Here is a 13780-nt window from a genome sequence, read left to right as displayed (position 1 = left end):
GTTTATCACATATGTTCCTAAGCATATTTCCAAGTGTGCAAGTATAGCCTCTACACACATAATGTCTTGCATAGGATTCTGCCTTAGTCAGCAACCACAGAACTTCTCCAGCAGGAAATGTGGAGATGCATATAAATGGACAATTTTCTCTCCTCTGCTGTTCTTTTGTGTGCATTGTAGTATGTTCAGACCCAGACATGGAGAATCAGAGTGATTATGCTACCAAATGAATGTTGCCTTTGCTGAATTAATTATTATTTACCACTTATCCAGCAGCTGCTGGAATGTATTTGAGACCCCCAACTTACTGTGAGAAACATGTAGTCAATTGAACCTTCCTGCATCATGACTAGTTTTGTTTTAATGGGTTATAATAATAGTCATAATTGTAGATCATGTGGAGTTAACTCTGAGATAAATGGCACTTTCTGAAATGCTATTATAGCTACATTACTATGCTATGAAATTGCATCTTTATGAGTAGAAAAAGTACCATATGAATGAGTAGTTTTAGAGGATGAAAATGAACAGAGAAATATACTATAAGGTCGATATAGTATGTCCACTGAAACATATCTTGATTTCACTTACTGTAGAGCTGGTCTGGATAGAGCATTTCCATTGTCTTGTTTGGATCAGTTATGAGAAGCACATTGAAGGATTTTTAATAGACTTTTTAAGAGATATGTTTCTGTAACATGTATGTAGAAGTTCAGTTATTATGAGGATGACACAACTGATGTATCATCAGAACATTCATTTAATGTTTATTTTCCCAACCTAGTAATGAGTCCTCACTAAGCCATTTGTTTCACTGTTTTTGCTTATGACTGATGGCACACATTTGCTAGACTACTGATTAGGGCTAAGGGTAGAATATGTCTGTCTATGTCTGTCTGTGTTTGTGAAACAATTTTCTCTTGTGAAGCTAAAAATCTTGTAGGAAAAAAGAATCCTAGGATCTAGCTCATTAGGATGTGGCTCACCACTAACATAAGAAGCTTAAGCTATTGATAAGATCCAGGTGGACACTGCACATACACATAGAAGAAGCTCAGATGGCCATGATGGAGAGCGTGGGCCGATGCAGATGGAGATTTTGAACTTGAAGCTCTTAAGAAGCCCTACAAATTTGAAATATAAGTTCATTGTTCCTTACTCTGGCATCAGTAGGTGGGATGATCCAATGGCAAAGTTTCTGCTGTCCTAAGATAGGAAAATTGTGATTAAAGTATAACTTTCTGATGGGCCCTGTCATATTGGGCATTTGGTCCTGAAGAGGACATAAGAGGTTTGGGAGGAAAGGCTGAATACAAGGCCTGGGTCTAATAAAAGAAAATACAAAGAAGGGGAATTCTAAAGCCAGGAACTAATACAATACTGATTTGAGAGGGAAGACAGTAGCAGTGAGAATCAGTATGTTATATTAGAGGATATACAAAGAGCACGGAACACAGAAGAAAGTTTAAATGTTGCACCTAAGGGAGATCTCATAGTGAAGTTCAGGACTTTATTAATAATAGACAATTTGCTTTCTAAGCTTTTAGTTGGCTGTAAAGCTGTGGCCTGTGGCTCACTACAATCCAATATGCCTTTAAGTATGTTGGCAATAGGAAAATGGAAATGAGGTTCTCTGCATACTAGGTCTTGACTGTATACTTCACCCCAAACAAGCATCTCTTATTTTGTATCATTAGTGACCTAGGACAGCTTTTGTCTTTGTCCTAGCTTTTCTGTGTTGAACTTTGTTTAGCCTGGGATTTTCTCACTCTCAAGCCTTCTTTACTGATCTCCAGTAGCTTGATTAAGATTTATTCTCCATGGAACTTGAGATAACATCTCACAAATATTTTAGGGACCATTGCAGGTCATGAGAGAATATTGAGTAATATGTTTAATCAGTCAAATGTTTTGTGGTATTTCTATTATATTTAGCTTTATATGAAAACACAGGTTGTTAGAAATTTATTAAGTTAAGGAAACAAGATTTGTTTTCATCCATAGTTTTAATTAGTTGGTTCAGCCATGACTTTGAAGTTCTTTGAAATGCTTTTAAAGGAAGTCCTAGATATATAAAAGTTATAGTATAATAAAGGTTATAGTATTTGATATACAGTATCAAACCCAATGAAAATAAGATTTAGTGGACAACATAAGTTATAATTTTTAAAAAATATTTTGATATTTCAATGGCTATGTGTGATTTCATTGATGTGAGGATTTCCTTCTGTCACAAACTTATAGCACCTCAGGAAGAATATGTGGGCAAAAAAGATGGTCCTTTGTGTCAGGAAGAAGCGTGGGATCATTAAATATCATAACACAATTTCCCAAATGCAAACCAGCTTTCCTTTTTCCTTTTGTTCAATTCTAAGACTATTTCATTGTCCATCTTTTGTATATGTCCAAGATTTACAGGATGACAAATCATCCAACTGTACATCAGAGTCCAAATAGTAGACATACTTCATCTAGTCTCTTTTGAGTGTTTATGGATCTCATTTAGGTGACCCTGCAATGTTCAGAATTTGATATAGTCAAGACAGTGTCTGGAGTAGCTCACCCTATATAAAGAATTCTTCAATTTGTTCTTTGCTGGACATCTCCCATAATATACAGAACATCTTTAGAAAGCACATGGCTGCTGCTTTTATTCCTCACTTGGAATTAATAATCAGTGGGTCATTGAACAAGTTATCACTGTTGTTTCACATTTCATTGAATTTTGGAGCATTTTAACTGTACTTCTTAAAGATAGCATTTTGCTATTGAATTGAATATTTTTAATAGATAACAAGCAATAAACACAATTGGATTTCATATTCTCTGAACCTTTTTATCAGTCATATGCCTGAAAAGATGTAGTCAGCTATAGACTATGTTTGCTAAAGCCTCACTATTCCCTTCTCATATCTTTATCTTTTTTAATTTTTTAAATTAAATTTTATGTTTATTTTTAGTTTACATCATTCATTTTCACAAGATTTTGAGTTACAAATTTTCTCCCCATTTTTCCCCTACCCACCACCCCAAAACAGCAATCCTATTATATACCCCTTCTCCCACTCTGCTGTCTCCTATATCCTCCCCCCATTTCCCCTCCGACTTTCCAGTAGGGCAAAATGAATCTCCACACCCCAGTGCCTATATATCTTATTTCCCAGTTGTGGGTAAATAATAATAATAATAATAATATTTTTTAAACATTTGATTTTAAAACTTTGAATTCCAGATTCTTTCCCTTCCTCCATTATCACCCACCCTTACTGAGAAGATAAGCAATTCAATATAGGTTGTACATGTATAGCTATGAAAAACATTTCCATAGTGGATATATTGTGAAAGATTGACTATATTTCCCTCCATCCTATCCCACCCCTACTTGTTCTATTATCTACTTTGATCTTGTTCCTTTTCAAAAGTGTGTGCTTCCAACTTCCCTCCCCGCCAGCCTGCCCTCTCCTACATCATCCCCTCTCTTACCCCTTCCCCCTACTCTCCTGTAGGATGAGATACCCTATTTTCTGTGTATGTCATTCCCTCCCGAATTCAATGAGAATAAGGTTAACTTACTCCATTTTGCCTTCCTGTTCTTCCCTTCCATTGTAACAGTTTTCCCTTACCTCTTCTCTATGAGATAATTTACCCCATTCTGTCTCTCCCCATCTCCTCTCATTATATTCCTCTCTCACCTCTCAATTTCACCTTTTAAGTATCATCACTTCTTATTCAATTGGTCCTGTGCCCTCTATCTATGTATACCTGTACATATATATACACACACTCACATATGTATTCATACTCCCATATATCCTCCTATGTAGACATATATATATATATATATGTATTTCTATTCCCTTCAACTATCCTCATACTGAGAAAAGTTTCATAAGTTACAATTATCATTTTTCCATGTAGGAATGTAAACAGTTCAACTTTCATAAGTTCCTTATGATTTCTTTTCCCTGTTTACCTTCTCATGCTTCTCTTGCTTCTTGTGTCTGAATGTCAAATTTTCTATTCAACTCCAGTTTTTTCATCATAAATGCTTGAAAGTTCTCTATTCCATTGAATGACCATATTTTCCCCTGAAACATGATATTCAGTTTTGCTGGGTAGGTGATTCTTGGTTTTAATCCCAGCTTCTTTGACCTCTGGAATATCATATCCCAATCCATTCAATCCCTCAGTATAGAAGCTACCAGATCCTGGGTTATCCTGATTGTGTTTCTCCAATATTCAAATTGTTTCTTCCTGGCTGCTTGTAATATTTTCTCCTTGATCTGGGAACTCCTGGCTATAATATTCCTAGGAGTTTTCTTTTGGGGATTTTTTTCAGGAGATGATCAGTGGATTCTTTCAACCTCCATTTTGCCCTCTGGTTTTAAAACATAAGGGAAATTTTCCTTGAGAATTTTTTTTAAGCAATCAGGGTTAAGTAACTTGCTCAAGGTTACACGGCCAGTTATTTCTGGGTGTGGTGCTAAGTATCTGAGCCCAGATTTGATCCCCAGGTCATCCCAACACTGGAGCTGGTGCTCTTACTTGCTGAGCCACCTGGCCGCCCCTAAGCAATTGGGGTTAAGTAACTTGCTCTACGTTACACGGCCAGGTGTGTCTGGGTGGGTGCTAAGTGTCTGAGCCTGGGATTCTATCCCCAGGTCATCCCTACACTGGAGCCACTACTCTTACTCGCTGTGCTAACTGGCCGCCCCTGAGAATTTCTTGAAGGATGATTTCTAGGTTCTTTTTTTGATCATAGCTTTCAGGTAGTCCAGTAATTTTTAAATGATCTCTCCTGGATCTATTTTCCAGGTCAGTGGTTTTTCCAGTGAGATATTTCACATTGCCTTCTATTTTTTCATTTGGATTCTGTTTAATTGTATCTTGATTTCTCATAAAGTCACTAGCTTCTATATTCTCCAATCTAATTCTGAAGGAATGATTCTCTTCAGTGAGCTTTTGAGATTCTTTTCCCATCTATCAAATTTGGCTTTTTAAGGCATTCTTCTCCTCACTGGCTTTCTGAGCCTCTTTTGCCATTTGAGTTAGTCTATTTTTTAAGGTGTTATTTTCTTCAGTCAGGTTGTTGACTCTGTTTTCATGATTTTCTTGCATCATTTTCATTTCTCTTCCCAATTTTTCCTCCACTTCTCTTATTTGGTTTTCAAAATCCTTTTTAAGCTCTTCTATGGCCTAACCAGCTCATATTTTTCTTGGAAGCTTTTGGCACAGGAGTTCTGACTTTGCTGTCTTCCTCCTGTTCCATGCTTTAATCCTTTTTGTCCCCAAAATAGGAATGTAAAGTCGGATTGCTGTGCTTGCTTTGCTTCTTTTGCTTGCTCATGTTGCCACTCAATTACTTGACTTTTGAGCTTTTTGCCACAGTAGAACTGTGCTTCCAGAGAGGGGAGCTTTGTCCCAATCGCTGGGGTTTTCTCAGCTGCCTGAGCTATTAGTTGGGTGCCCTCTCTGAAACCTCCACACACTCTGGCAAACTGGTCACACACCCTAGGACCTCCACCCAGGACAGGGATCCAGATCCAAGCAGGTTAAAGCAAGAGCAATTACCCCTCAGACTGGTTGCTTGGTCCCCCTACAATCTGCACCACATGGTGGTGTCTGCATGGCCACCACACCTCAGCTGCTTCTCCTGCCGGGGCTAAAAGCCAGACTGCACCCTCTGACTCCCGCTTCCCAAAGTCCACACTGCACTGACCTCTCACTTTGTCCTTAGCATCTATGGGTTGATAATTCTGGAAACCACCACAGCTGCTGGTGATCTGAAGTCATTCCAGCTGGCAGCTGGTTGTGGCCACCCAGAGTCTAAAACCACAGGCTCATGCAGGGCTGCGCTCTGCTCTCAGAGTGCTGCGCTGGCCCCTTCCTGCCAGCCTACCAGGCTGCCAGGCTATCTTCAGCAGGAGATTAGCTTCTCTGTGTCATTTTGTGGGATCTGTAGATCCAAAGTTTGTTTAGGGTCACTTTTTACATGAATTGGAGGAGGTGGAAGTGGGAGCCGTGCAGAAGTCCTGTTTCTACCTCTCATATCTTTATCAAGGATTTTCTTGATGAATGCATAGCACATTCTCATAAGATTTTGCAGTTATGGAAAAGTAAGGCTTATGGGTCAATATTTATTGGTATTTTCTTGGTCACCTTTTCTTAATGATTTTTTTTGTATGTTTAGTATCCTCTCACATATCCCTTGAGGACTGATCTTTTAAAGCCCTCAGAATTGCATAGCTTATAGTATGAACTTTTTCTGTGTATATATTTCATCTAATTTGGCTGAGTTTTTTTGTTGTTTATTTCTTTTCTTCAGGTCAATTTCTACTTCTTCAAATAGAATACTGGGGGGGTCTATGATATTAAGGGACAAATAAGATCATTCCATTCTCCTTGATGGAGAGAAAGTTAATTGTAAAAGCTTTGGCATTTCTTTTCTTTCTTTTGTCTGTTGTCCTTCCAGTTTCTTCTATAAATGCTTTTAAGATGATCTGGTCCTACTGGGTTTCTTCTAAACTTCTTTTTTACCTCTACTATTTCTCAGTTTTATGAAGCAATACTACTAAAAATCTTCTATCCATCTCCTCTGCAAGATGTTACACATTTGTTTATATGAACTTGGTTGTCATATCTTTTGACTTGACAAGAAGATCAAGTTTCTCGTGATTAAGGTGGTTTCTAGGTTTTTGGGGCCTCTACATTATGTCAATGAATTTATAATAATTAAGCTTTCTTAAGAAATAGAGATCATCTGTGCTCATCTGTTCTTTTATCCATTCTCCATTTTTTCAATGTCATTAGCGTGTTGAAATAGGCCAAATTGAAATTGTTTTAATTATAAGCATGCATATTCTAAGTATTATTCATTCTTCTAATTTAATATTCTCTTTGCTTTAACAATTCAATAGTCTGTACATACAGAGCTAACTTAGAAATAACTCTTATAATAGGTAACCTCTTGTTCCCTATCTGTTGAGACATCACTTTATGATTTTATTTGGAGCTTACCATATGCAGTGCTTTATGATTCTTTTCTTGAAGATAGTATTTATGATGTATAGATGAGAGGTTTCTGTTCATAATATTTTGGCCTCTTTCATTTCTTAATCCTGAATCACATTTTCAAAAACATTTTTGTTATACTTCCCTATGGGGATCTAAAGTATGTGTGTGTACATATATGTGTGTGTGTGTTTTCAATTGAATTTTCTTATTTCTTTTGTAGAATTTCTGTAAATTTCTCATCCTTTGCAACATATGCTAATACATAAGCTTCAGTTACTTTCATACTGGTGCTTTTCCAGAGGCTCACCACAAATACCTACAATATAACATGACCAAATGTTCCATAAAATGATATTTCTTATTGCCTTTGGATATATGATCAAACAAACCAACTGTGCTTACTCCCTTTTTAAAAAAAATTTTTTTACAAGGAGATGCTATAAGCTGTCTTTCCATTTATTTGCAATTTTGTTTTGTGTTTTCATTTATACTATAAATGTCAAGATTGATGTGATTTAGTTCTTCAAGTATTATGTCAACTAGTTGATCTTTTGACAAGAATACCACATTAGAATACTAGTTAATACTTATAGAAAGTAAAAAAAATCCCATGATTCTTTCACACCCTTCACCCCTATTTTCCTCTACTCCATCATCACTTCAGAAATAGAAGGGGACTAACACAGTAGTGAGGATCGTTATTTATTTTTCTTTGTTTCATGAGTTACTGTGGCCAAGTAATTTATCAACTAGTGACTAATTTAATAGTGATGAGCCTTTCTGTACGTCACTAAGATAGTCCCTGGAGAGCATTGTCTGTTTCTGAGACTGTGCTAAAATCCTAACCACATGGTAGAATCTATCAGAAGTTTTACTCCACAGGCATAGTTTTTGAAAGCCCCGGGTTATCTTTATGTCATAATGAAGTGTAATACCCAGGTCATTTGGGGAGTGTAGGGACTGTATAGGGATCTCACATATCACAGATAGGTGTGTAGACATGTAATTCTGTGTCTTGGCTTCCTTACTCTATCCTGCCTTCACACTGACCGGTCTAGCTTTCCAGATAAATATTACCACCATGTGTCTATACTCAGATTCTCTCAAAGTCTGAAGTGTAATAACCTTGTTGAGAAGAAATTCACCTCACTCACTATCTCAGCCTGTAGCTCTCCCTGCTTTTCTATTTGTACAAACCAGCCACTTACAATAACGCTTTTAGATCATAAACATCACAAATACTCATTTAAGAAAATGCATAAAATAATCAAAATCCATACATAAAACTCGGTCACATTATCCTGAATCATGAAAACCCATGTGTTTGAGATAATACTCTTTGCTGAAATCTTTGATGTTTGGTCATTCAGGGATATCTGTAATAACCCCAAACTTCTGATCTGCTCCTTCTTATTGCTCTCCATCTGAGCAAATCCTCTTCTTTTATACTTGATGTAACATTGGCAAGTTCTTTCAACTTATCATTACTATTAAAATGCATTCAGAAAGTGCTACCTCTTAATTTAGGGGAAGGGGAGCTTCCTTTAAGCCAGAGAAATGCACATCTGATAGTATGATACAGACCAGAATACAGCTGTTCATTCACTTGAACACTGAATTGTCTAGTTATAACAGAGATCACAACAAATGGTTCAAGTTGACTCTCCAGTGCTTCTTAAGCTGTTTAGTTGTCATAAGTGCTGAAGAGGTCACAAGTGAAAAAAGTTCAAGAATCCTGCTCTAAGCAAGATAAACAAACCTACTTAGCTTTTTACTCACCAGGGTTCTGCAGAGTCCAGTTAAATCTCAGCATTAGCCAAGCAACTGCAAAATCTGCCATTTCCTTGTCCGCTTTTCCTTCTTAAAATAGGTGAGGAGGGGCAGCAGCAAAGGGCAACAGGTACTTACTTCTGAGTCTTCAACTCTGTAAGCTCTATGGAGTGCTGAAGAGCAAGATCTGGAACAGAAGCTCTTGTCTAATGAGGGTGAACCTGTTGCTAATCAATTACAAATTAGAAAGCTAAAAGCCTTCTGTCAGCAAGTAGCTGTTAGTATCTTTAAATATTGCTCTATTATAGATGCTTTTCTAATTCTTCCTTCATTCGTCAGTCTTGTTTCCAAGTTCACCTTTTTTCAGCCCTATTGCAGCCATTAACTCTGAATTCATATATCTTTAGACAGTAACTTCTGGGCACTCGATAACTTACCTTTCACTTTAAAAGTAAACACTTAACAGTTTCCTTTAAGAAATCAGCAGAATGGGGTGGCTAGGTGGCACAGTGAATAGAACACTGGCCCTGGAGTCAGGAGGACCTGAGTTCAAATCCAGCCTCAGACACTAGCCGTGTGACCTTGGGCAAGCCCCTTAATCCCAATTGCCCTGCCTTCCCCCCCTCTGGAAAAAAAAAAAGAAATCAACAGAACTTATTTAATCATACTTTAGTCTCCAAATAGTTTTATTCCTTGCAGCTACAAATTCATAAAATGGTCCCCTGTTTTATTTTGCATTTGAAATTCTTTCTTCATACTTATATTTCCAAGTTTTTAATAAATAAAACCTTTAAACCTCTTGACCAACCTATTCACATGTAGATTGGGCATCACCTCCTACCTTTTACAAGGTTGTCATTATATGTATGCTAGAGTTCATTTTCTGTCCAAAATTGGTCAAATTCCATCTGAAAATTGTTTCTTCATATAGGAGCAATGTTTAATTAAACCAGACTTCTTTTCCTACTCCTCTTTATTGTTGTTGAGTTGTTTCCAATTGTGTCCAACTCTTCCTGACCCCATTTAGGGTTTTCTTGGCAAAGATACTAGAGTGGTTTGCCATTTCCTTCTCCAGCTCCCCTGAGGCATCAAAATGTTCATCTGTGACAGAGGCAGTGTCTTAAATCATATACCAGTTGATATAATTCTTTATGCATAAGTATTTTTTTCTACCCTTCTCAGGACTGAATTTCTCCATATGAAAAGGTCCTTAAAGTAACAGTACCTTACAGAAATATAGTAGGGCTTTTGCAGAGATTAATTGCATTTTCATTAAAATAAGGTAAAAGAATATAAGATAATTAGATTCAACTTGATTGAAGTGAAATACATATTTATTAAAAGCAAGACAAATTTTTAAAAGCCATAGAATGTCAGTACTAAAAGACACTTTAAAATTCATCTAGTCCAATTCCTAATCAAGATCTCTCCAAGGTACAGGTAAGGAGCACAGTAAGGACAGAGCAAAAAAGAAACATTTGTTTACCAAGTCCAAGCAATGTTATTTTGTTGGGAGTCAGTCAATAGAATATTGGAAGAAGGAAACATAAGTACAAAATACCAAGAAAAGAGAGAATCAGGAATATCAGGGAACACAGAAAATTCACTAGGGCTGGAATAAATTCTGGAAAGCAGGTAAAGAATAGAGTCATGCTTTGACTTGACCAGGGATTGATGGGAGGCTAGTCTATTTTTCAAATATGACTTGACACAGGGTCAATAAAGTAGAGAAAGAAGGAAAAATCACTGATATTTACAGTTGAGGAACTCAGGCATATGTTCAAGGCAGGAATAATATAATAAATAGTCATGTGGATTTCAAGTTACTTCTCTGTAGTGTGATAATTTTTATTTTTTACAAGGAGAACTCAAAGTATTTTGGGATACTTTATTTCTTCAATACAACTTTCAATTCTACATGTATATCACATGGTTAACATGCCTAATAGTAATACAATTCTTTGCTATGAATACCTGAACTATTAGTACTGTGATATCCTTGTGATTTGTGCCCCAAATTCATGGGACTAGATATTTGTGTGTTTTGATCTAAATTACTTTTAAGGTCTTACATCCTATTGACTAACAAAATATCAGGCACTATTTACACTCATGAAGCTTCTGATCTGAGGAATGAGAATTAGAAAGTCTAGACTAAAAGGAGCATTGGACCAGAAGGGACAGTACAGATTCTAAAAGTCAGAAAAACAGTAGCTCCCATGACAACTCAAAGTTCTGACAGCAGCTGATAGCATATTATGAATAAGTGAAAGTTTTAATCTCTTTGCTTTATTCAGCAAAGTATATGAGAGCAGACTATGGGAGCTCAAACTGTAACTCTTTTACCTTAATTCTGTACTTAACAAGCATTTTTTGGTCTTAGCCCCTTTACAGATACACCCTGATATTTGCTATCCTTTTCATAGTCTGCTATACATCACCCTCCAAATCTTGAATTTAGGGAAACTTGTAGCATTTTCCAAACTAAATTTAATATCTGTATGCAACAAATTATCCAAATATTGACTATACAAAGATATTCCAACAAATTTTAAAAGGTCTTTCAAAGGTATAATGGTGAATAATAGACTAGCTGATATCAGTAGGAAACTTGACTGACAAAGAGGTTACATTGAGGAAAGAAGCAAGGCCCATGTAGGGTTTTCAGCTTATCACATGTGCTCAGTACATGGGCTGAGAAGAGGCTAGAACTATTATTTTATCAACTGATTATTCTATTCTAAGAAACTATTAAAAAGAAATTTAAAAGAAAGCTGTTGGTAATAATGCTATTTATTAGTTATTAGCTCTGATATAAATTACAAAAATATGTTTTAAAAAAACTGTTCTGATGAAGTGTTTTTCCATTTGAAGGAAATATGAAACTGCTCCATAGGTCAAAATATTTTATTTCTGGTATATGTTTCAGGAAACAAGGTTTTTAGTATCTTATACAGATAGTCCACATAAATAGTTACTGTACCACATGTTGACATTTTGAAGGTTCATAAAGGTGAAATTAAGTTGACTTTCTTTAATCAATTAATTATCTGATATTTTTAGAGCCAGCGCATGAGGCACAGCAACCACTCTACTGAGAACTCTCCAATTGAAAGACGAAGTCTGATGGCCTCTGATGAAAATTATCACAATGAAAGGGCCCGGAAGAGTAGGAACCGCTTGTCTTCCAGTTCCCAACACAGCCGAGATCATTACCCTCTTGTGGAAGAAGAGTACTCTGACTCATATCAGGACACTTATAAACCCCATAGGAACCGAGGATCACCTGGGGGATATAGCCATGATTCCCGACATAGGCTTTGAGTTTAAGAACCTGGGGGGGGGGGGGTAGTATTCATCAGTTGACAATTTGCCATAACATAACTAGGACAAACTAATCATCTTAACTTGGCAGGTTAAGTACAGCGTTTGCTGTGCTTATAAGCTGCTGTCATTTGATGGTAGGTAAAGGAAAAAAAAAAAAAAGTACATCAAGCCCTGATGTTAGAGGGAAATTAGATACCCAATCATATAGTTGTGGTTTTTTTTTAGTGTGACATTTACATTATAACTACTTTTTCTTCATTAGGTATTAGACACATCAGTTTGTAAATTAGGGTACTTATCAAGGCACATATAAAATAATTTCCTGTGCTGGAAATTCCAAATGACCAGTTCCAGTTGGAACCAATTTATAAACCAATTCCTGTTGGAATTTGGGTGAATCGACTAGAAAGCCTACTTGAGCATGTTGCAATCAATTGAAAATTTAAAAAAATGCTAATCAATAAGAAAATCACAATGTTCAATACAAGCCAAAAAAAATAGCTACAGTATTTATTTGCTGGAAGCTAAATTTACACTTAAGGTTGAAAATACATAAAGATTTTGTTATGTGTTAATATTTCCAGAATGGCTTTTTCAGATTTAACCAAATGTAAAATGTTGGTAGTGCCAAAATTCTCAAATTAATACAGCAATTATAGTATTCATAGGATTTAATTTTTTTTGTTTTGTTTTCCTGGCACCGCTGTTGCCGTCAAAGTATTCTTCTTTTATGTTTAGTCACTACTATTATTTCTGTTGAAATTGGCAATGAAAATTGGTATTTTTCAGCAGTGGGAAAGAGAATGGCATGAACAAAACAAAGTATTACTGGTATTATGAAATATAAGATGGAGTGTTGTCCTCCCTTTGATCAATCTGAGCACAAATACACATGCCCAGGAATATAATGTGAGCTAGGAAAAAATGTGACATCCTCTCATTTGCACTTTCTTCTAGGTGGAAATTGATCCATTCCAGTAATCACAAACATAAATTCAGACTTTACCTGCCAGCACAATTGAGTACTTTCCACTGCATCATCCAGTCTGTCTTTGAATGTCTGATTGTCCCAGCCCTATATAGATATTTCTTCATAACCACATTCAGAAGGATTTTTTAAAGTAGTCACTTTCAATTTTGATATTGAAAGCAGTGTTTATACAAAATGATGCTAGTAAATAAATTTTTTGAAATGAATGATCAGATTAAAGAGTTTGCAATAAAAAATAAACAGAATCAGAAATACCTGCTCACTAAAATGATAGTGCTGACATTTTTAATGCACAGAATTATATTATGAAGAATTTGGAAATGATGCTGCCTTATTTCTAAAGAGCACTCCTTTTCACCTACTGAGACTTCACAATTTTTCCAGTGGATACATTTATGTAATTGGGGACCTTGTGTCTTACATTATCAAAGAAGCCTTAGATCCAGTATGATCCAAGAAATTATTGGAACTGACCATTTTATACAACACACCAATGTCTATAAAACAAAGAATTATTTCTAAAAGTCCAAAATGCATGCATTTTCTAAAAGCCTGACAGGACCAGGCGTAAAAATCCTTTTATACTGGTTCATGTCATGAAACCTATTTTTGAAAAATGATAATTATTGATTTTATATTATCTTATTTTCTTCCCCAAGCATCTTAATATTTAAGCTA

General features: G+C 36.0%; 1 protein-coding gene across 3 annotated transcripts in view; it reads left to right on the top strand.

Annotated features, from left to right (window-relative positions):
• The window catches only part of CACNB4 (calcium voltage-gated channel auxiliary subunit beta 4), a 354950-nt gene extending 341644 nt beyond the window's left edge, over positions 1–13306 (top strand). For all 3 annotated transcript variants that reach the window (XM_069080849.1, XM_069080850.1, XM_069080851.1), the window contains exon 14: positions 11848–13306. In XM_069080849.1, the coding sequence (XP_068936950.1) occupies positions 11848–12108 (261 nt within the window). In that variant the 3' untranslated portion in view covers positions 12109–13306. The remainder of the gene's footprint in view (positions 1–11847) is intronic.
• The last annotated feature ends 474 nt before the right edge of the window (positions 13307–13780 follow it).

Source organism: Petaurus breviceps, unplaced genomic scaffold (assembly GCF_028583685.1).
Source record: "Petaurus breviceps papuanus isolate PSGF00001 unplaced genomic scaffold, PetGlider_PUasm1.0 91133, whole genome shotgun sequence".
Taxonomy (NCBI): Eukaryota; Metazoa; Chordata; class Mammalia; order Diprotodontia; family Petauridae; genus Petaurus; species Petaurus breviceps.
This window is presented reverse-complemented; position numbering and strand designations above follow the sequence as displayed.